At 40.9% G+C, this 22,113-nt stretch overlaps 1 protein-coding gene across 1 annotated transcript in view; it reads right to left on the bottom strand.

Moving 5' to 3' along the window:
- Positions 1-1,814: 1,814 nt before the first annotated feature.
- The window catches only part of pik3cg (phosphatidylinositol-4,5-bisphosphate 3-kinase, catalytic subunit gamma), a 27,306-nt gene continuing 7,007 nt past the window's right edge, over positions 1,815-22,113 (bottom strand). The window contains exons 9-24 of the mRNA XM_078282166.1: positions 20,892-20,999; positions 19,945-20,041; positions 19,057-19,483; positions 17,686-17,784; positions 17,443-17,578; positions 14,769-14,834; positions 13,802-13,945; positions 13,109-13,190; positions 11,945-12,048; positions 11,253-11,399; positions 10,141-10,231; positions 9,916-10,046; positions 7,963-8,074; positions 7,436-7,593; positions 5,868-5,949; positions 1,815-5,048 (exon numbers count right to left, since the gene is read on the bottom strand). Of these exons, the coding sequence (XP_078138292.1) occupies positions 4,849-5,048; positions 5,868-5,949; positions 7,436-7,593; positions 7,963-8,074; positions 9,916-10,046; positions 10,141-10,231; positions 11,253-11,399; positions 11,945-12,048; positions 13,109-13,190; positions 13,802-13,945; positions 14,769-14,834; positions 17,443-17,578; positions 17,686-17,784; positions 19,057-19,483; positions 19,945-20,041; positions 20,892-20,999 (2,184 nt within the window). The 3' untranslated portion in view covers positions 1,815-4,848. The remainder of the gene's footprint in view (positions 5,049-5,867; positions 5,950-7,435; positions 7,594-7,962; positions 8,075-9,915; positions 10,047-10,140; positions 10,232-11,252; positions 11,400-11,944; positions 12,049-13,108; positions 13,191-13,801; positions 13,946-14,768; positions 14,835-17,442; positions 17,579-17,685; positions 17,785-19,056; positions 19,484-19,944; positions 20,042-20,891; positions 21,000-22,113) is intronic.

The following is a 22,113-nucleotide window of genomic DNA, read 5'->3' as shown; positions in this document are numbered from 1 at the left end:
ACGTCAGCACTAAATTTGGACTTTTGGCAGCTTCGGTATCAGCCTTCAAAGATCCATACGAGTCGAAGCATAACACACGAACTATACCACGTGTGTCAGAGTGTGCTGTGTTCCTGTGAGTCAACATGTCATGTACATTTATTCCGCTTGGTGATTAAAGTGATTCTGTGAATTATGCTAAACAGACTATAGCTGTTAAATATAGACATTCATAGAGAAAAATATATATGCTTCCCCAGAGCGAGGGAATTCACCACGCTGCTGCTGATGATGATCTTTGTTGATTTTCATGTTTTTACTATGACTGAAAGGTGGTTAAAAGGTTTTGAAAATAAAGGTTTTTGTTGAAAATAAAGCTGCTTTTCTTAGTTTCAGACCAGCTGATTTCCTGAAGATACACGTTTCTCCTTTTGATGGCAGCAGCATGTTCGTTTGACGCGTAAATAAACACATCCTCGCTGATATAGACGCAGAAGAGACAAGGGGAACGAGGGAGAAAAAAAAAGGTTGTGTGATCCACCGCTACTCCAGATAAAGCTCCATACAGTCACATCCATTATAATGATATGGTATAGAAACAGGGAGGAGGCTGATCCGTCTAATCCGTTCACACTCTGTACATCAAAACCAGTTTACATCCATAACATAAACCCACATGAAAAGGGACTTATTGCTCTTCAGCTACACTCACACCCACTCTTACTTTTCTGGGGAAATTGTGATGGAAATGAAGAAGAGGAGGAGGAGGAGGAGAAGGAGGAGGAGGAGGGGGAGGGACAGGAAGGAAGAGGGGGATTATGGGGGCAAAAGGAGAAAAAAAAAATAAGGATGAGACTTGTTTTGGTGCCAGGCTGTGGGAGAAACCCGGTGGCGTTGCTCCCTCCTGTGGTCGCTCTGAGTATCACAGCTGATAATGTTCATGAAATAAAATTAAATTATTCAGTTTTCATGATTGTGTTTTCAAATCTTCCCTCAGCTCTTCACTGATGAAATTACAAAACATTTTCCCATGACCCCTTTTCAAATTTTCATGACCAAATCTGAATGAGACTAATTAATTAAAAAAGTAAGAATTGATTTGTTTGTCTCACTTGTCTTGGATTATAATATTGGTATTATATATTAATAATAATATTAATAACCCTAACAACAGCTGGCCATTTGACAGTATTCAAGAAAAAAAATTAACTTCACAAATAACATTTCACGACATTTCCAAAACTTTTCTCCCTTCTATCACTTTTCATAACTTTCATTCATTCAGAATAGGCTCCTTTAATGGGCAACATTTCAAGCGAATATATTTGTTGTAAAGTGTCTTTAAGTATCAAGAAAAGCACTTGAGAAATAAAATGTATTATTATCATTATTATAAATAATAATAACCCTTATTCCTACTGAGAGCATCTGAGTACATTATACATTTATACGCTTAGCTGACACTCTTATCCAGACTGACTTACAATACGTGCAGCAGTGGAAGAACCTGTAATTCCTACTTTACCGACATTATAATCAACCAAAAGAAAGGAGAGCAAAGGGTTAAAGTCTTCAGATAAGTAATAAACTGACATTACAAACTGTTCCTGTGATCCTCCAGTGATCATGTTGGATAGAGAAATGTTGGAGAAGCCCTAAGAAATGAAATGAGAAATAAAAAGCTGAGGAGAGAGAAGGTTTTGTTTTTGTTTTTTTTCAACTTCTTCCAAGAGCAAATTCAAGCAAATAACGGAGTAAAGATGTTTTGGAAGAGAAGAGAAGTTACTGGAGCTGAACTTTAACATTCAAACAACCACAAACTGTCTTTAAACGACTTGTCTCTGAAGCTTTTATTGATTGATTCAGTCACAGGTACAAAATATAAAATCTAATAATCATTTAACTTTTCCAGGATTAATGAGAAGGAGCCAGATGGACAGCGATCACAGACAGAAAAACACTTGATTAGGAGCCATGAAGGAAACTGAGGGCTTGAATCTCTTGACTGATGCCAAAAGCCGACCTTTACTTCTGAAGTTTTAGTGAAGATTTGTGCTAAATATTATGGTAAATATTCGTCTTTTGGACTCTCAGTACAGTCACTTGGCTTCAGAAGACTTGGATTAAGCTGCAGAGCTGTTTGGAGAAATGTTATCGTCATTTTTGGCCCTTTTTGGGACTCTAAAGAACCGATTCCCGTTCACTTCAGTTGTTTTGGAGAAGGCCGACATGAAGCTGCACACTACCACCTTCATCAGTGTTTGGACTGACGTGAGGGTGAGCAGATGATGACCAGGGGAACTGTTCCTTTAGCTCGGCTGAGGCAGGGTCACTCAGCGGGTCAGGAAGGATGAGAGTGAGTCTGAGGCCAAATGTCAGTGAAGCAGAGGAATGTTCCAGACCCAACACACACTAATGCAAATCTACTGCAGGGAAAAGTGCAATTGAGTGACTGTGGAGATTCATTTCAGTCGTCCAGGTAGGAAGATGACCAGAAAATAAACACTAAATATGAATCTGAGCGCAAAAAACGTCTTCAACTCTTTTTTTTTTTGTCATGCAGTTTAGACAGTTTATCATCATTTTTCAAATTCAGCTGTAATCTAAAGATTTTATCCTATTTGGGGATTTAACTTTCATTGTTTGATGATTATATAAATATATGTTTGTATAAATCAATGTTCATAATCAGGCAGCAGGTCATAATTCACTACTGTGCGGCCATCTTGGACCGAGCCAGCGGAGCCAGGACCGGCTCTCATGTTAATACGTTGTTTCTGATCGGTGGAAGAGACTACAGCATCGACTGACCGACATGCTCAAACTGGCACCAACAGGCCACCGTAGTTTTACACTGCCACAGATTGACACAAATATTAAAGTCGAGATGAAATGAAAAATGCCTTTTTAACCCTTTTAGATCACATCCCCGGTCATATTGTGCACCTATTTAACAATATATGCCAAAAAAAAATACAAAAAATCAATTTCTTTGTATTCTTATATCAAAATTCAATCATGCTTTCTTCCTGTAAAACAAAATATGCCGTGTGCTTACGTAAGCAGGACTCAACCAATTTCAACCAATAATATCATGACATCGACCCATCAATCGATCTTCAACTTTTAGCGCACAGAGCTAAGATTCATTAGTTAGCTAGCTAGCAGCAGCACGGTACTTCGGTGTGTCTTCGGGTGTTATGACACGCCCACTTTTCAACGTTCAAATCAAATTCCTCCCAACGTTACGTCCCGCCTGTCTTTCCTGTTTCACTGGGAAATACGTCACGATACGGAAGTTAGATACTCTCGAAATGCCGTTTCATCTCGACTTTAAAACCAAGACTATGACAGAGTCTGGATCAACAGGATCCACAGACAAACACAACTTTGTTGTTTCTACATTGAAGATTTACAGCTTTCAACTTCTGTCTTTTAGTTAGGAGCAAAATATTGCAGAATTAAATGTGAGTTATTGCTTATTATATATTGCTGAAATTAACATTTGATTTCAATGGAATGTATAAATAGTGAAATTTTCACCTTGAATAGTTTAATAGAATCCAACTAATTGAATCTGAATGCAGACAATTCTTTCTTGCATATTATACTGTAGAACCAAATTCATATTTTGCAAAAAACAAAAGTTTTCTTTCAACTTCTGAAGGCTGAAAAGAGAGCAAAGCTTGGTTTTTCCAAATACTTCCTCTTGGGGACGGAGTGAGAGAGCAGCAGCAGTTCAGACTGCAGCAGTCCGGTCTCACCAAATCTGGAAAACATCGATCTCCGAGCAGGAAGAGAGAGAGAAATCAGTTTCCCAGCAGAAAGGATCAGCTGGAGGAAACAGAAGTAGTTTTCTACCAGGAGGGAACTTTTTCATTTTCAGCAAAGGTTTTTCTTACTGAACCACGAGCAAAACCTGAACCTAACCTGAACCAGACTGTTTTACCCGTCTAAACTTAACTTTTCACTTAACCAACAGGTGAAAATGTCCGGTCCAATTCCTGCTGTGGTCACATGATCCTTTCATGGTGGAGGAACGTAAATCTTCTTCATTACTCCTGTCCACAACACGTAATCTGTGTTAGAGAGTTTTGTCCTTATTTCACATTCAGTTTTGTGAGACTGTGTTGGAAATGTTTGTGATTGTCAAAAGAAAAACAAACTCCAGAAAAAGTCATTTTGAGTGGCTGATAAAATTTTGGTGTGAAAATTTGACTTGGCCTCGGCAGAAAAATGCAGAAATAAACTTTTTTTTCATCTCCACCTTCTCGGCTTTCTCTTTATCATTCCTTCTGTCAGATAAAACTTTGAAGTGCAAAAAAAAAATAGTTTTAAATATCATCCCCGTGGTCTGCTGTTTGGTCTCTTCACCACAGAATACAAGAGGTTCTGATTGATTCAGTCGTCGGGCCGTCTTGGTGTGATCTTCGTCCCGTCACGTTTTCCCTCTTCCATCTTTTCAGTCGCTCTTGCAGACTTCCTCCACAGTTTGGATTTTAAAATTCAAGTCTTTTTCCAGTGTTCAGCTGACTGGATTTGAAGATGTTGATCGGATTTATGCTCATTTCCGATCTCCTATTAACTTTGCTGTATCTCTCTATAGAGGAGGATTATTCTTATCCAACAACACATATCTTATTATGTGAGATGACAGGGGTCTGAAACAGAAAGTGTGTATTTGTAGGTGTACTGGGAACATTTTTCCGTACTTTTCCAAACTTTTTTGTGCCGATTCCAAGCTTTTCCACGCTTGAAATTCCTTTTCCATCCTCCGTAGAAACCCTGCTCACATCGTATAAAGAGATAAAATGTCTGTAAATGTAATCTTAACATAAAAACAAACTTGAATCTTCTTCTCCTGGAGTCCTAAGCGGAGCGTTTCTCCACACCCTGCTTGATGCCCAGCACCAGGTGGACAAACCAGTTGATCTGGACCATCCAGCCTTTCTCCCTGCAGATCTCGATCTGGTCCAGCAGGTGGCGCTGCGCCTCGTCCTCGCTGCGGCCGACGGTCAGCGCCTCCCGGATGTACTCGATGTCCTCCTTACTGGTCAGCTGGGGCATTCCTGGGTGGACAGGAGGGGAGAGGCTCAGGTTTCAAACTGTACCAGCTATCAGTCAGTCAGTCAGGCAGGCAGTCAGTCAGTCAGCAAGTCAGTCAGTCAGTCAGTCAGTCAGTCAGTCAGTCAGCAAGTCAGTCAGTCAGTCAGTCAGTCAGAAAGTCAGTAAGGCAGTCAGTCAGTCAGTAAGTCAGTCAGTAAGTCAGTCAGTCAGTCAGTAGGTAAGTCAGTCAGTCAGTGAGTAAGTGAGGCAGTCAGTCAGTCAGTCTGTTTAAAAATTGTATATCTTCAATATTTCAAAAACTGATTCTATGATTTTAAATGTTTCTTTTCTCTTTTTTAAGCAAGAAGCAAAACCAAAAGACAAAACCAAAAAAAGATCCACTGAATAAGTTAGTGAGCAGGTTTTAAATTAAACCTCTAAACCTTCTCGTCTCATTATTGAATTATCACACAGTTCCTGACACAAAAAAGCATTAAAAATGAGTAGGGTGACATATTTCGATGAAAAATGGATATTCATTATTTTTTTAAATTATTCCCGGCAGGTACATTTTCTTTTTAAGTTCCACAGTCCTTGGTAGCTGAGGCAAAAGTTAATTAAAAAAGTTAATTTTGGATACTGGGTGTAACTGAGTATGAAGCAGAACATTGCTGAAAAACACCATAATACTAACTCAACTTTCACTGAAAAAATGAAGGTTCAAAAAACCCCAAATGTCCCAACTGTGGCTTCCAGTCGCTCCACACTGCACAATGAAAGCAGCAACTATGAGAAGTGAGTCTGGTTAGTGTTTGGGGGTTTTGGAGGGAAGGAAGTCGTACCGGTCATCAGCATCATGGAGAAGAGGATGATGAGCAGGTTGGTGTGGTGACGAAGAGCGAGGTAAGCCTTCACACACACATCCTGAGAGAGAGAGAGAGAGAGGGGGAGAGGGAGGGAGAGAGAGAGAGAGAGAGAAAGAGAGAGGGGGAGAGAGAGAGGGAGGGAGGGAGAGAGAGAGAGATCATATGTTGAGAATATGGAAATGAGAGCCAATCTGTTGTCATAATTCCATAATCATTCCATAATCAATATTTATGGTATACAAGCATTTCAGGTTTCAGGTGACGCATCCTTGGGACTATATAGATGAAAGCTGATTTGTGTTAATATTACCAAGATTTGGTTGTTCTTTTTTTATTTTTTTGAGATTTTTTGTTTTATTTCCTCACATTCACAGGTTAAAATCACTTTCTTCTGTCCTCTTTCCAATGCTTTTATCATTTAACTAGATACATCAGAGCTTGACAGATAATTTCTACTAATATTTCCTAGATCACAGACTAAATTACATTACATGACTGCAATACGAAATAAAGGAAGTTATTATGGAAACTGTTGTTCCACGTAATTTGATTTCATATTTACAGATGGGTGGAAGGATGTGTGTGTGTGTGTGTGTGTGTGTGAATTGAACTCCAGGCAGAACTTCCCCTCTACGTGCAGTGTGTTTTGTGCAGTGTGTTTTGTGCAGTGTGTTCTGTGCAGTGTGTTTTGTGCAGTGTGTTCTGGGCAGTGTGTTTTGTGCAGTGTGTTTTGTGCAGTGTGTTCTGTGCAGTGTGTTTTGTGCAGTGTGTTCTGTGCAGTGTGTTCTGTGCAGTGTGTTCTGTGCAGTGTGTTCTGTGTGCAGTGTGTTCTGTGCAGTGTGTTCTGTGCAGTGTGTTTTGTGCATTGTGTTTTGTGCAGTGTGTTTTGTGCAATGTTTTGTGCAGTGTGTTTTGTGCAGTGTGTTTTGTGCAGTGTGTTCTGTGCAGTGTGTTTTGTGCAGTGTGTTCTGTGCAGTGTGTTCTGTGCAGTGTGTTCTGTGCAGTGTGTTCTGTGCAGTGTGTTCTGTGTGCAGTGTGTTCTGTGCAGTGTGTTCTGTGCAGTGTGTTCTGTGCAGTGTGTTTTGTGCAGTGTGTTCTGTGCAGTGTGTTTTGTGCAGTGTGTTCTGTGCAGTGTGTTTTGTGCAGTGTGTTCTGTGCAGTGTGTTTTGTGCAGTGTGTTCTGTGCAGTGTGTTTTGTGCAGTGTGTTCTGTGCAGTGTGTTCTGTGCAGTGTGTTTTGTGCAGTGTGCTCTGTGCAGTGTGTTCTGTGCAGTGTGTTTTGTGCAGTGTGTTCTGTGCAGTGTGTTTTGTGCAGTGTGTTCTGTGCAGTGTGTTTTGTGCAGTGTGTTCTGTGCAGTGTGTTTTGTGCAGTGTGTTTTGTGCAGTGTGTTTTGTGTAGTGTGTTCTGTGCAGTGTGTTTTGTGCAGTGTGTTCTGTGCAGTGTGTTCTGTGCAGTGTGTTCTGTGCAGTGTGTTTTGTGCAGTGTGTCTGTACATGGCGGGTGTTTTGTTGCATGCAAAGTGGTCAAATCCCTGTTTTCAGCACCTGGAACTTCTGGAAGTGAGGGCTGCTTTTCTTCCCCGACGTTCCCATGACGTACAGGAAGTCGGGCGTGAGCACGAAGGGAACCCACTCCTTACTGATTCCCATGAAGCTCTTGTAATTCCCCAGGATGTGGCCGAAGTCAATGTGGAAGAGATTCCCTGCAGAAACACAGAAGAGATTTGTGTCTGGTTTCTAGTCTAGTCTCTTCGTCTTTTCCAGATTCAGTACTTCTTTGCCGCGTTGATAAGGCTGCTGGGAATTAGTTTTGATAACTGATAACTCAAGAAATAGAGAGAAAAACAAAAAATATCATCATGCTCTATTGCATGTAAACAGCTTAATCAAACGATTGTCTTATTTGGAATAAGGACCTTAATTAGATTATTGTGTGCATGTAAACCTAGTCATTGGCACATGAGATACTTACATCAGATCCTGTGAATTTGTGAATTGGTAAATGATGGATAAATGAAACCTTTCAGCTGATCCTACAGTGAGATGAGAAAACTGATGAAAGAGATCATTACCAGATTCAGTGATCATTATGTTGTCGTTGTGTCGATCCCCGATGCCGAGGACGTAGGTCGCCACGCAGTATCCACCACAGGAATACAGGAACCTCTCCACCGCCTGCTGGAACTAGAGGGAGGGAGGGGGAGAGGGAGAGAGAGAGAGAGAGAGAGAGAGAGAGAGAGAGAAACAGTTTGTCATACAGTAAAACCATTTCTGCCTCCATATCTGAGCAACACAACACAGCGATGCAAACATCTCCCAAATGTAACTATCTAGAGCAGGTTTGGAAATCTGTACAGACATTTCTGATCCCTGCTGTAGTAACACAGTCTAATGAAAACAGCATGGAGACGACAGCCAGTTAGCGCTGCCAGGTTTGACGTCAACATCTCTTAATTTGCACCTCTGCTCTACTGTTACTCAGGCTTTTTTCGACACACTGCTTTGCTAGTCATATTATGTCGAGTTAAAGGAATACACCAAGTTTTTGGGAGATTGGCCCGTTGGTGAACTTACCTTTAAGTGATGAGAGCATAGTGTATGCTAAAGTGTTAGCATGGAGCCTACTATCACTATGTGTGAATGAAGCAGGACAGTACTGAAAACCAGGTGGGCTCAGTCAGTTCTTCCCTGGACAAATGAAGGTTAAATAATACTAATAATAATACAATAATGTGATGTTTTAGACTAAAGAAAAATATACTGGAGGAGAACAGAGTGGAGCCACTGATAAACCTTTACTCTGACAATAATGGCCAACACATGAAGCTTCGCAAAATAGATTCTCAAAAACAGAGCAGGAAAGTGAAAAATAGAATTGACTTGGAGGTTGCAGGTGTCACAGCTAAAAGCAGAGTGTGTGTGTGTGTGTGTGTGTGTGTGTGTGAGTGTGAGTGAGTGCTGTGGTGACTGACAGGAAACCGACTTGTTTCCTTCCTGTCTGCAACGCTGCGACTTCCTCTAACATCTGATGAACAGAGCAGCAGCTGGAGAGACGAGATCACACTGGATCTGATGCAGTTCTGCTCTACAAACTATAAAGGATCACAAGGATCCTGAGACTGAAATGATCAGGAACGGTCTTTGATCAGAGTATTACAACATATTTTGTTGTAACTTCACCGATGAAATTATAAAATGATGTTTTAGCCCAAATACTGGATAAAACATAATTTACACATTGTAGAATAAATCCAACTGCAATGTGATGATGCAGCTGTAACATCTATTCATCCATCTATTCATCCATCCATTTTCTATCTGCTTATCCAGATCAGGGTTGCGGTGGAAACAGGACAAGCAGAGCAGCCCAGAACTTCCTCCTGGGGGATCCCCAGGAGCTCCAAGGCATGCTGGGAGATGTAGTCCCTCCAGCATGTCCTGGATCTGCAACCTCCAAGGGAGCTGGAGGAGGTGCAGCTGTAACGGATTTTCTCCAAGGAAATTAATGAAACGTCCATCGGAACACAATGAATTTGATGCATTAAGTGTCATTGCGTTGTTATGTTGTGTTACATTGGATTGTGTTGTGTTGTGTCAACAGTTTCACAAGATTTTGTGAAATGAGCACGAACTCTGAAATAATGTGAAGATTGCGTTCCTCCACCACCAAAGGATTATATGAGAATATCAAGAAGTGGACATGCAATTTTCTTCTGTTCATCATGTGAAAAGATTAACTAATGGCTAAGCTTACTAAGGTCAGGCAACTAAAACAATGCAGTCAGAGTTTTGGTCATGGCTAAATAAGAAAAGCTTTCCCTGAAAATTAAAACCTCATTCACTGCAGAAAACTTGTGAGTTAAGAATTGAACCAGAGTTGAAGGTAAATGTCTCCACCCATCCGCCCCCCCGACCTCCACACCTTTACTTACTAGTCCTTTCCTGCTGGGGAAACCTTTTGTGCATGTTATTTCCAAGTAATTTGATCATTTCACGCAATTTGGTGAGCGAGTGTTGTGGTGCACCTTGTCCTCGCTGACACACTTGTCCCTGAGCCACTGGTAGAGGATCTCATCTTTAAACGCTCCTGTGCTTCCCACCACACTCTGCTGGATGTTAGCGATGGTCGTGGCATCCTTCACAATCTCAATCATACCTAAAGAAACCGAGAGAAAGAGCGAATGTGAAAAAAAATGAGTGTAATATTCAACCGCTTTGGTGTTTCGGGTCTGTCCGGCTGTGAGACTGACCTATCCTGTTGCCGGTGGAAATGCAGCCGTAGGGCAGCAGAGAGAGATCCAGGTTTTCGGTCTCCCAGATCGACTCCATGATCAGCAGAATCTGAAGAGACACAAGAGCTCAGGTTAGACGTGAAAACAGAGTGAGTTTAAACCAGCAGGAAGGGAATAGACAGAAGACAAGACTTGCTCTTCTCATAGAAAAAATGCTAAAATTCCCTCCTTTTTATTGGTTGATGTGTTTCACTCTTTGAAAAGTTAAGCTCTGTTAAGCTCTAGAGAAACCCCTTGATCACATTTAAAGTCACAATGAAACGGCATTTTGAGAAAACTTTGCTTCTGTAATTTGACGTATCTCCGGTCTCACACAAAAATCCACTACATCTACACTACCCAGCATGCTTTTAGCTAGCTGGAATGTTTCATCTCCTGCAAAGGGAACAAGCTCCAGTAGCTAGCTAGTTGAGAGGTGAATCTCAACACCATCCTTTGCTTTGTTTGGTTGCAGAAGACAGAATACTTTGCGGTCGATGAAAATCACGTTAGCCACTTAGCCGCTAGTCAACAGGAAGGCTTCGGCCAACACTTCTGCTTCAGCTCCTTGTTGGCTGGGATTTAAATACGGCGACATGGAAAATCGAATTTGTACATTTTTCATTTATTGTGACTTTAAGGCGTCGAATGTGTCGCTCCAAGATGGAACTTCATCCACTAAGAGTTGGCTAGGTGAATCTGTTACCACTGCGTCATGACATATCACGACATATCACAACATATCACGACATATCATGACATATTACGACATATCACAACATGTCACGGCATATCACGACATATCACGACATGTCACAACATATCATGACATATCACAACATATCACGACATGTCACGACATATCACGACATATCACGACATGTCACGACATATCACAACATATGACATATCACAACATATCACGACATATCACGACATATCATGACATATTACGACATGTCACGACATATCACAACATATGACATATCACAACATATCACGACATATCATGACATATTACGACATATTACGACATATCACGACATATCACGACATATCAGAGAAACTGGAGAGAGCAGGAAGTGGCTCGCCTGCAGGATGAGCATGTCCTGTCTGAGGTCATCGCCGTCTTTGAAGATGATGCCGATGGAGTCTCTGGACAGAGTGGTGGGGTCGGCCCGCTTAAACTGCAGCCACAGCGGCTTCTTCTTAGACGCCATCACTTTGCACTGCTCGATCTGCACACACACACACACACAGAGATCCATACAGATACAGACAGACAAGCACACAAAAGAACATAGAAACACACAGACACAAACAAATATCAAGGGTGATGCAGATAATGTTTGAACATTAATCTGTGTGTGCATGTTTGTGTGCTTTTGTGTGTGTGTGTGTGTGTGTGTGTGTGTATATATAAGGGTGTCTATACATCCTGATGAAATCTTACCATTTTGAATCATACTGGCTTTAAAAGGTCAATATTGAATCATGTTTAGTATAGCATATTCATTATTAAATTGTTATTAAACATTATTAAAATGTTGGCACAGTCATGCAGACTTGGCTATAGTCTGATTCTACAGTTTTAATTTTCATGTTTATTTCAGTCATGAAATTGGTTTTATTTTTAATTTAAACTGGCATTTAAAAGGTCTTAAAAAGTTTAACACTTGATGAAATTTGCAGACACCCTTGTGAATGTGTGTGTGAAACTAAATCTCTCTATGTGTGTGTGTGTGTGTGTGTGTGTGTGTGTGTGTGTGTGCTCCTCCCTCACCAGCAGGGCTCCGGCTCGTAGTCCAGGATCATACGGGACTCTGAAACTGTCCGGCAGACCAGACGACTGCAGAGTCTCCAGCTTCTGACGCAACTGAAACACCACTGACGCACACACACACACACACACACACACACACATAGAGGAACATTGACAGATTTAGTTTCAGTACCTGTTACCATGTCTCTTATTTTAATCCTTATACCATGATAGATGGAAAAATACACTCACTGGTGCTACTGCTGTCTTTTACTTGCTCGTTACTTGAAGTTTTTGTCCTCTCCTTGTATCTGTACTTTCACCAGCTATCTTTCTGTCAGATACTAGTCTGAAGATTTGCCCAAAAAACTGGAAACCACATCAGAGACTAAACTATCAGCAGTAGAACCAGAAACCTCTGCTGGATTGAATCTCTGCTTGTTTTCTTTAGCTAGATCTCTGGATGCGTCAGAGAGCTGAATCTGAATTGAGAAAATTGAACTTGAAATTTTAGTTGAAAGTTAAATTCGATAATAATCACATTCTAATTCAAGCCACTGCACTCGTTTTCAAATTGTGCCTTACAAAATTCAATTTTTATTCAACAAATTCATTTTTTGGAGTTTTTGAAGCCATTCACAGTGAGAAGAGGAATCTGACTTTACTTTGTTTCTGCACTTTATTTTGTCGTTTCTAATGTTTCCAGTGAAAAGAATCCAGTTTGAACTCTGACCTCTCTCCTTTTAGAATCACATGTTAAAGATCACAGCTAACAACGTTCTCTGTTCTAAAGAGGAACTCAGGAACTTTTACTCTGACGACATTTTAAATCACACACTTTGTACTTTTACTGAAGGAGATTTTTACACCGGTACTTTGACTTCTACTGAAGTAGAATATCAGCAAAGTAACAGTACTTCTACTAGAGTGGGATGTTTTATTACTTTTTCCACCACTGGCTGCTGCTAATCTCTTTCCAGCAGATCTGACCAAATCCAATGTGAAAACAGAAAATCGAACTTTTTCATGGCACTCTATGTTATTTGGTGGACGCTTTTATCCAAAACACCTCACAGTACCATGAGAACTAGCCTGGGAAGTGAACCCCTCACCCCTCACCCCTCATCCTGACAGTGTTGGTGCTGCAGGACCAGAGGGTCTGGAGGTTTAAATTCTCCGCCTCACCTTGTGCAGTGACATCATACTTGTCGGCAGACATGGCCTTGATCTCTCGGGTGACTTTCTGCAGAGCCTCGGTCATCTCCACCTGGCCGACAGCAGGTAGAGGCTCAATTAGGGAATGAACTGATTTACACTAACATTCTGTAAATCTGAGTTAAATCTAGTGCTGGGCGATAAGGTTGAAATCAATATCACGATAATGATAAAGATTTTTTTCGATATCTATATATATCATTATATTGTTCACGTATGCAAAATGTCAAACAAAACTGACATTTTCAAATAATATTCCTTAAAATGTTTCACACCTCATTTTGTCAGAGTTTTTAAATAAAGTTAGCTTGTTATCATCAGTTCAGACAGCAGAATTGTGTGTCATTATATCACAAAATCACCATATCATCACCATATGATTCCACTGAAAGACAATAAACGATAATATTGACTTATCGCCCAGCCCTAGTTATCCATTAAATCCTCCATTGAAATGAATGAGTTCCAGTCTCTGTCAAACCAGCAGAGTATGAAGACGTGAACGCAGCGTTAGACGTTACCAAAAACGTTTAAATAAACTAGCAGCCGATCAATGATTTCCTCACAGTCAGCGAGAATGTACGAAAACTGAACATAACCCAGGGATTCAAATGTTATTTATGTTGATTTCAGACCCGACGTACAGGCTTGACCGCTGCTCACCTGCTTCCTGAAGTCCTGCAGCATGGCCTCGCCGCAGCCTCGCAGGTAGGCCTCCAGCAGGACGGCGTACCTCTGCTGGTAGTGCATGGACTGAGCGATCTCACTGCGCAGGAACCAGAACAGGAAGTGACCGATACGCTTACTCTGTGGAGGGAAAACAAAACAACACGCACACACAGGGAGAAAGAAGTTTGGGCTGCACCATTCAAATTAAAACCAACATCCCAGACATTGCATACTGCAGATTTGACAATATTCTATGATTGTTAAAGGAAAAACCCCCTGTGGGTTTGACGAGTTGTTATTGACGTTCCAATTAGCGAGTAACTCATATTTTTTTAGGCACTAAAGTCTCTCAATCTAGTTTAAGCTACTGGCTGCAGCATTATCTGACTGTTACACTTCCTTCTGATTATTGAGGCTTCGTTTCACACTGTCTCTCCATTCCAGCAGCACAGATAGGTGTGTCATAGGGCATTATGGGCATTGTAGTTCTCTAACACACGTTCAGTGCCTGGCAGCGTTAAATCTTGATTGTTTGAAAACTACATCGGACAGAATCGCCACTTTCTTGCATTGTGGCACCTGAAATGAATCCAAAACAAACATTTACTTAGCGAGCTGTTCACCGCCCAAATATTAACTTTGTACGGAAAACACTGACAGAAACGACTGAATCTCATTTTGGACCAAAACTGAAGTTACCACCTTTTTTTTTTTCCTTTGTAGGGCAGAGCTGTTCAGTGCAGTGGGTTTATATATTCAGCCAGGGAGAAAGACGGACAAACACAAGGACAGACAAGGCAGATGAACAGACAGATGACCATTGAGACGATACAGACACATACATAAGTGCAGCCACACACACATACACACAGACACACACACACACACACACACACATACACACACACACACACACACCTCTTTAAAGACAAAGAGACAGACAGATGTTTGCCCTGCTCACCCTCAGCGCTCTCTTCAGCAGGAACCTGACCAAGGCGCTGTCATGGTACGGCTCAAACTTGACCGCCTGCAGGAGACACACACACACACACACACACACACACACAAATCAAGCAATGTAGGTGGTTAGTAATGATGGGTCACTACTATGCAGATTCATATATCATATGATTGTGTTTTCAGGTTCCAATGCGCACAAATGCATGCATACACTCACATGTAAACATACATGCTCACACACACACACACACACCCCCACACACACACACACACCAGGGAACTTTCGGTGACTTTCATGTTTTAACTTCAAATGAAGGATAACATGACCTTATGAAACTATTTCAAACCACACTGGAGGAACAGAAAAATGAATCTGAAACACAAGGCTGTTTTTTTTTAGTTCCTGAAAAGTTGATGAGGTTTTCACCCGACAGCGACGTTATGTAAATCCAGATATCAACAGACTGACTTCACCGGTTATAACACGAGGGACCAAACACACACACACCAAACACACACACACACACACACACCGGACTATAGCAATGAAGGAAGTGCAGTCAACACACAGGGTTTATTGTGTTTGAGTTGAAGCTCAGCCAACTCACACACTTGGACTGCAGATCAGATGTAAAGTGAATGAAGCAGTGAGTCGGCGAGGTAGAGAGAGAGAGGGGGAGAGAGAGAGAGAGGAAGAGAGAGACAGAGAGAGAGAGAGGTAGAGAGAGACAGAGAGAGAGAGGAAGAGAGAGAGAGAGAGGTACAGAGACAGAGAGAGAAAGCGAGAGAGATAGAGAGAGAGAGAGAGAGAGCTAGAGAAATGCTCCCCCACCCCTCCCAACATCCTGTATTGTTATATTCAATTCAATTCAATTCAATTCAATTCAAAGTGTCTTTATTGGCATGAAATACCGGAGTACATGTTGCCAAAGCAAACGTATACATTGCAGACTTATACATTGACTTCAACTGTTTTGAATGTATTGAATTGACTTGTACATGCTATTGTTGATATGTGTAGAATCTGTAGAATTGTTTGTCTATTATGCATTATTTACTGGACTTTATCCTGTGCAAATGCTTTGGCAACATAGATCCTTTCTGTCATGCCAATAAAGCAGATATGAATTTGAATTAGAGAGAGAGAGAGAAAGAGAAAGAGAGAGAGAGAGAGAGACAGGCAGCAGTCAGATAGACAGATAGTAATACCAACTGTAAGGAGTACAAGGGTGAAAGTTGCAATGATGACAATACAGTAAAGCTGCACAATTATGGCTAAAATGTTAATCCTAACTATTTTGCGCAATATTGTGATCATGATAATTCATCTTGATGATTTGAGAAACTATTTTTACTGAACTTTTGGCACCTACTGTGACTATTTCCAACTACAACAGACTTCCTGAATGACATTAAATGTTTCTATACTGCTGACATGCCAGTATCCTGCTGTTGTAGAAACTAAAATTGCAATATATACGATTAATTGTGCCGCCTTACAGCTGAGATCGTCACAGTCTCCTTACATTCACCTTTTTCTCTCTTTTTCTCTCTCGGTTTTGAAGAGCTTCGTTCCAAAATAAGACATCAGTCATTTGAAAATAAATTAATGCTTTACTCTTACTAAATGATTGCTGGTGTGAAAGGTAACTAAACCGTCTCTTATTTGAGGATCAGAATCTGTTTTTGAAAGACTGACTGATTAATTTCAATATTTTCAACATTTACAAACGGCATTTTGGAATGAAACGCGTTGTATTTCTCTCCACTATACAGCATCCAGTGGAGGCGGACAGAACGAGGGGAAGAGTCATTTACATGTCACACCAAAGGGTCTATTGTTGGCCTCGGCTGATAGTTTCATAACGCTCATGCAAAACTGACCGCAGAGTCAGAGTCTATGTAAAGAGATGAGAAGATAAACACACAGCATGGATCTGCCAAGCTGCCTCTCGCCGTGAGCTTGAGAAATTGTGTAACTGTGAATCAGACGGAGTTTGTCAGCCTCAAGATGTAGCTCTTCTTTTTCTGTACATCAATATATCATTGTCAAATTAATAGTGATATCTTGGTATGACTGTAAACCAATGAGGGCATGTTGGAGATGACTGGTCTCCTCTCTCTCACACCAGTAGTATTGTTAGTTCTAGTCTTTCTCCGCATTAAGACTACATTTCCCATAAGCCCCCCCCCCCCCCCCCCCCCCGAAGAGGATCAACATGTTGGAAGTGATTTTTCCATCGGGTTTGTTTACGGTAATTATACTAATGTCTCAGAATGAATGTGGTGATGACTTATTGATGTTAAAATGCCACACAAAGCACCTTTAACATCTGGAATCAAGTCTCTATCTCTGTTAGTTTCATAGCTATAGCTAAAAAGGGATAATCGTCTAATAGGTGGAAATCCCAGATCAGGATCACCACCAAAATCTAATCAATTACTTCTTAGCCCAAAGTCTATCTGTCCACCAAATTTCATGGAAATCCGTTCAAAAGTTTTTGAGATATCCTGCTGACAGACAGACAAACTAACTGGGGTGAAAACATAGCCTTCTTGGTAGAGGTACGAATAACCGAGGAGTGTTTTTATTCAGAAGACAATGAACATGTTTTGACTAGACTAGACTAGACTAGACTAGACTAGAACAGAATAGAGCAGATCTGTGGTTCCACCTGTACGAGCTGCAGCAGGTATCGCAGCACGTCGTCGTCTCCCAGAGTCTCCAGCTTCCTGACGGCCATGGAGCGGACCTGAGCGTCTGAGTAGTGGCAGTCCAGCAGCTGCATGGCCAGGCCGACGTCCAGACCGCTGCACGGGAGGACACAGGGACAGGTGACGGGACGGACAGCGGGACAGACAGAGAGCACGCGTATCGCTGTGGAAAACCGGCTGTTATCGCCCCCTTCGCCCTTTACCTGCTGTCCCAGGCGCTGCTGCGCTCCAACAGGCGGTGCGTGATCAAAACGTCTTCCTGTTTCCCCCAGCGGACCGAGCCCAGCAGCTTGGGATAGGCCCTGAGCACAGGAAGACATGAAGAGTTTGGTTCCAAAACCAGATATCCAACGTTTACAGGGAAAATAACAGAGAGAGCAAGTCACTCACATGTTAAAAATGTAAGCATTTCTGTCCAGCAGGGACAAAGTTTGAGAACAGGCAAAGACCAAAGACTAAATATAAGCAAGGTATTTAGATGTTATCGTCTCAAAAAGCTATAGTCATACATGTGATCGCTTACCACATATCCTGGAGATTCATGTCATTTATTAATATTACTGGTAACACTTTACAATAAGGGTACATTAATTAAGGGTTAGTTAATGCTTAATAAGCATTAACTAACCCTTAATTAACAGTTAACTAATGTGTCTGGTAATCATTTACTAATGGTGTTCATGTTAACTAAGGTATTAATTTATACATTATTTAATAGTCATCTTTCTAAACTATTAAATAATGTATAAATTAATACCTTAGTTAACATGAACACCATTAGTAAATTACACATTAGTTAACTGTTAATTAAGGGTTAGTTAATACTTATTAAGCATTAACTAACCCTTATTAAGCATTAACTAACCCTTATTAAGCATTAACTAACCCTTAACTTAGTGTACCCTTATTGTAAAGTGTTACCATATTAATTGTATTAGTTTACTAAATACTATTATGAAACTATATTTCAGTGATTGCATTTTCTTTATTGTAATTACTTTAAATGAACTCTCAATGATTGTAACTTCATTGGTATAACCTCAGTGAGGTTTTGACATAAGCTCATCTTGGGCTTTTTACCTCACCTGCACAATTCATTTTTCTCTTCTTTTTTATTATTATTATTATTATTACTTATGTATATATATTTCTTGTTTGTTTTTAATATGTGCAAATAAACTGAACTGAACCGACCCTTATGATTTTTCTGCCAAAGACAAATTTTTTTGAAAACAGTACAATGAGCCTCAGTTTCAGCCAGACTCAACAGGCAGCTGCTTTCAGTAGACTTTCATTCCAAAATTAGATCTCTACCTTTGGAAAATATGATACCAACTCTTACAAAATGATTGCTGGTATGAAAGTTAAACAAAATATGTAGTTCCTTTTAAAGTTAGGAGCCATCTTAAGACCTTTGCTTATGAAAAAGATATGTTTCTGAGGATAGAATCGTTTTAGAATAATCGTTTTGTTCAAATATTGTCAGGTGTTTTTTCAGGCGGTCAAATGCTTTTGAATTATTTTAGCGTTTTGGAATGAAACCCCTTGTATTTTACCGTTCACATTAGCCGTACCTGGGATGGCGCATACACTCGTGCCTGAAGTGCCAGAGCAGCTCTTTGTCCTCGGGGCTGAGCGGGTGCAGGGGATCCGTCGCCACGATGGCCTCAAACTGCTTCCTCAGGTGGTTCGGCATCTCCCTCTGGCCTCGCTCCCCGCCCTCGGCCTCCTCCGCCGCCCCGGCGTCCCGCCCCACCTCCCGGCTCTTGGGCAGCACCACCGGGTAGCAGTACTTGTCCAGTAAAATGGCGACGGCCATGGACGAGGCCTTGTCCGGGTTGGTGGCCGAGGTGAGCTTGTCGGCGTTGACGCTGCTGCTGTTCTCCTCGCTCTTCTCCGGCATTTTCCACATGTGGAGGATGAACTCGCCCTGGCGGAGCAGAGAGCGATGGTCGACCAGCAGCAGGTTGACGTAGTACAGAAGACGACTCTTGGTCTTCGCTGATGGAGAGGAAGAAAGACGGATAAATAAGCCTCACTTTGTTGACTGTCAACATTACAAGAAACCAGTAGTGAGGAGTGCAAGGGAAGATAAAGACACAATCAAACAGCAGTAAACACTCAGTAACAAATATGTCACCTTGTTTTGAGCTGTATAGTTCCCCTTTGGGCCAATTCATGTGATTTGGTGAGATGCATCATCACCCAAGTTTTGTCAAAATCAGATCAGCAGCATCTGAGACATTGTGTGTGACATTGTGCGCCCCCCCTCTTTGACCAATCAGTGTCATTTTGAAAATGCCGGGACAGAAAAATTACACGAATCATTGCCCAAAGTTTTGTCAAAATCCAGGACAGGATGGTGCAGGACGGACGGACAGACCGGGGCCGATCCATAGTCCCTCCCCTGCTTTCATTGTGGGGAACAACAAAGGTAACAGGAGTCTTTTCTTTGACCTCACCATCATGGCTGCCACTTCCTCCTCCTCCTCCTGTGTTGTCCTGGTAGGCGGAGCTTCCCTTGGAGTTCGGGGTCTGGACTGGCTTCCCGCAGGACACCTGGGAGAACAGAACAGAATAGAATAGAATAAAGTAGAAAGACCAGTTCATACCAGTTTACTGAGCATCCTTCAACATCTCCATGATATCAGAGCGTGAGGAACATCTCATCCTACTGCCAAAATCTGTTTTCTGCTGAATACATATATGTTTGGAGAGTGGTTATGAAAAACATGCCGCCATGTTGGAAGAGTGACAACAAAAAGAAAGACTGCAACATTATCACTTCTTCCTCGCTTATCTTTTCCCCCCTTTACACGCCGCCATGTTATAAAATAACATGGCGGCGTGTCCCTCCTAAGTTGTAACCACTGGTAACAAGTTTTCAAGACAGGCCTCTGTTTGCTTTCATCTATTAACGTACACTTTTTTTGGTTAATTTTTGGTAATATATGTTTTTAAGGTTATTTTGGGGGCATTTTTGCCTTTATTAGACAGTACAAAGTACAGCAACACAGGGAAGATTGGGAGAGAGAGGGGGATTTTTTATTTTTTTATTATTATTAATGATTATTTTCATTGCCGACTAATGTATTTATTATTTTTTAAATTAATCAATTAATCATTTCATCTATAAAATGTCAAAAATAATGACAAATGCCCATTGCAAGTTAACCAGAGTCCAAAGTGATTCTTAAAACTGCTTACTTAGCCTAACCAGCAGCCAAAAACAGCCAAAGTATTAATTTTATAATGATATGAAATGGAGAAAAGCAGAAGCTATAATCTTAGCATTTGTGAAGCTGTAACCAGAAATTGTTTGGTGTTTTTACCTGATAAACGACTATAATTGATTAATTTTCTGTCGATCGACTCGTTCACTGTCCTGCGAGCGACAGTGTGAGCTCACCTGCAGGTTCAGGCGCGCCCCCTTGGGCAGGTCTCTGATCCGGATGTTGAACTCCAACCAGCAGTTCCACAGAACTTCTTCACCGAAGGGCTTGGAGGAGGTTCTCTCCTGAGACGGGACAGAGACAGACAGGCTTCATTACACTCATGTATCTTTCTTTATTCTCTCTCTTTCTTTTCTTTTCTGTCTTGCTCTCTCTCTCACCCGCTTTCACACTCATATATATTTTTTCCTTCATTGTATTGTATTTTTTTTGGGGGGGGGGTATTTTTCCTTGGTTTGGTCCTCTATTATTTTACAGACTTTTTGAATGTGTCTTGATTGCTACCGTTTGATTGGTTGCAGTACTTTTAAACTGTGACTCTAAGCCAATGACAATAAAGGCTTTTTAAACTTCCCTCCTCACTGGATGTAGAGCGCCTTGGACTTTGTGTCCACAGCTCAAGAGTTTACTGTTTTCTCACTGGAGGATTTCAGTCTCAGAGTTAGTATCTCACTTTTCTAGCGCTTTTGAAAAATAAACGCTTCCCGAAATTCACTGGTGTTACGGATAGTCATGGTCCTCAGTTCTGATTGGAGTCACGTTTTGTAGTAAAATCTACCTGTGACCGCTTAACAGTGAGCTCACAAAAAAAATCACCATTCACAATGATACTTAAAATGTATGATTTTAAGTAAATTGTGACATAAACCACTTTGTGCTTTGTGTACTGTACAAGCTGTTAGTGAGCCACCAGTGCAGCAATTTGAATGTTTCACAGCAGCTGCTTTGTTTAGCTACTGTTCAAAGACTATACTGCTTAGTAGGGCTGAACGATTTTGAAAAAATATCTAATTGCGATTATTTTGACTGATATTGCAATTGCGATATGATTTGCGACATTAGAGGGAATGATCATTTTTACATCATTATTCTCATTTTCATTGAAAAACGTATTAAAATGATTATGGTGTGATTTTTGCGGGGATCTGTACCAAACAAAGATGTTTTCTTAAGTCTGTAGAATATGATGTGTAGACCAGGACATCTCTGCAGCACGACAATATTTCATTTAAAATGGTATTTTGACACATTTCGCCTTTAACAAATATTGCACCTCCTGTGATTTGAAAATTGCAGTAGGCCATATTGCGATTTCGATAAAATTTCAATTAATCAGCCCTAGTGCTTAGTGGAAGAATAACATTGAATTATCATTTTACTGTGAAATTATTATTGACT

Source organism: Centroberyx gerrardi, chromosome 24, assembly GCF_048128805.1.
Source record: "Centroberyx gerrardi isolate f3 chromosome 24, fCenGer3.hap1.cur.20231027, whole genome shotgun sequence".
NCBI classification, from domain to species: Eukaryota; Metazoa; Chordata; class Actinopteri; order Beryciformes; family Berycidae; genus Centroberyx; species Centroberyx gerrardi.
The sequence above is the reverse complement of the archived record's forward strand: the minus strand, read 5'-3'. Positions and strand labels throughout refer to the sequence as shown.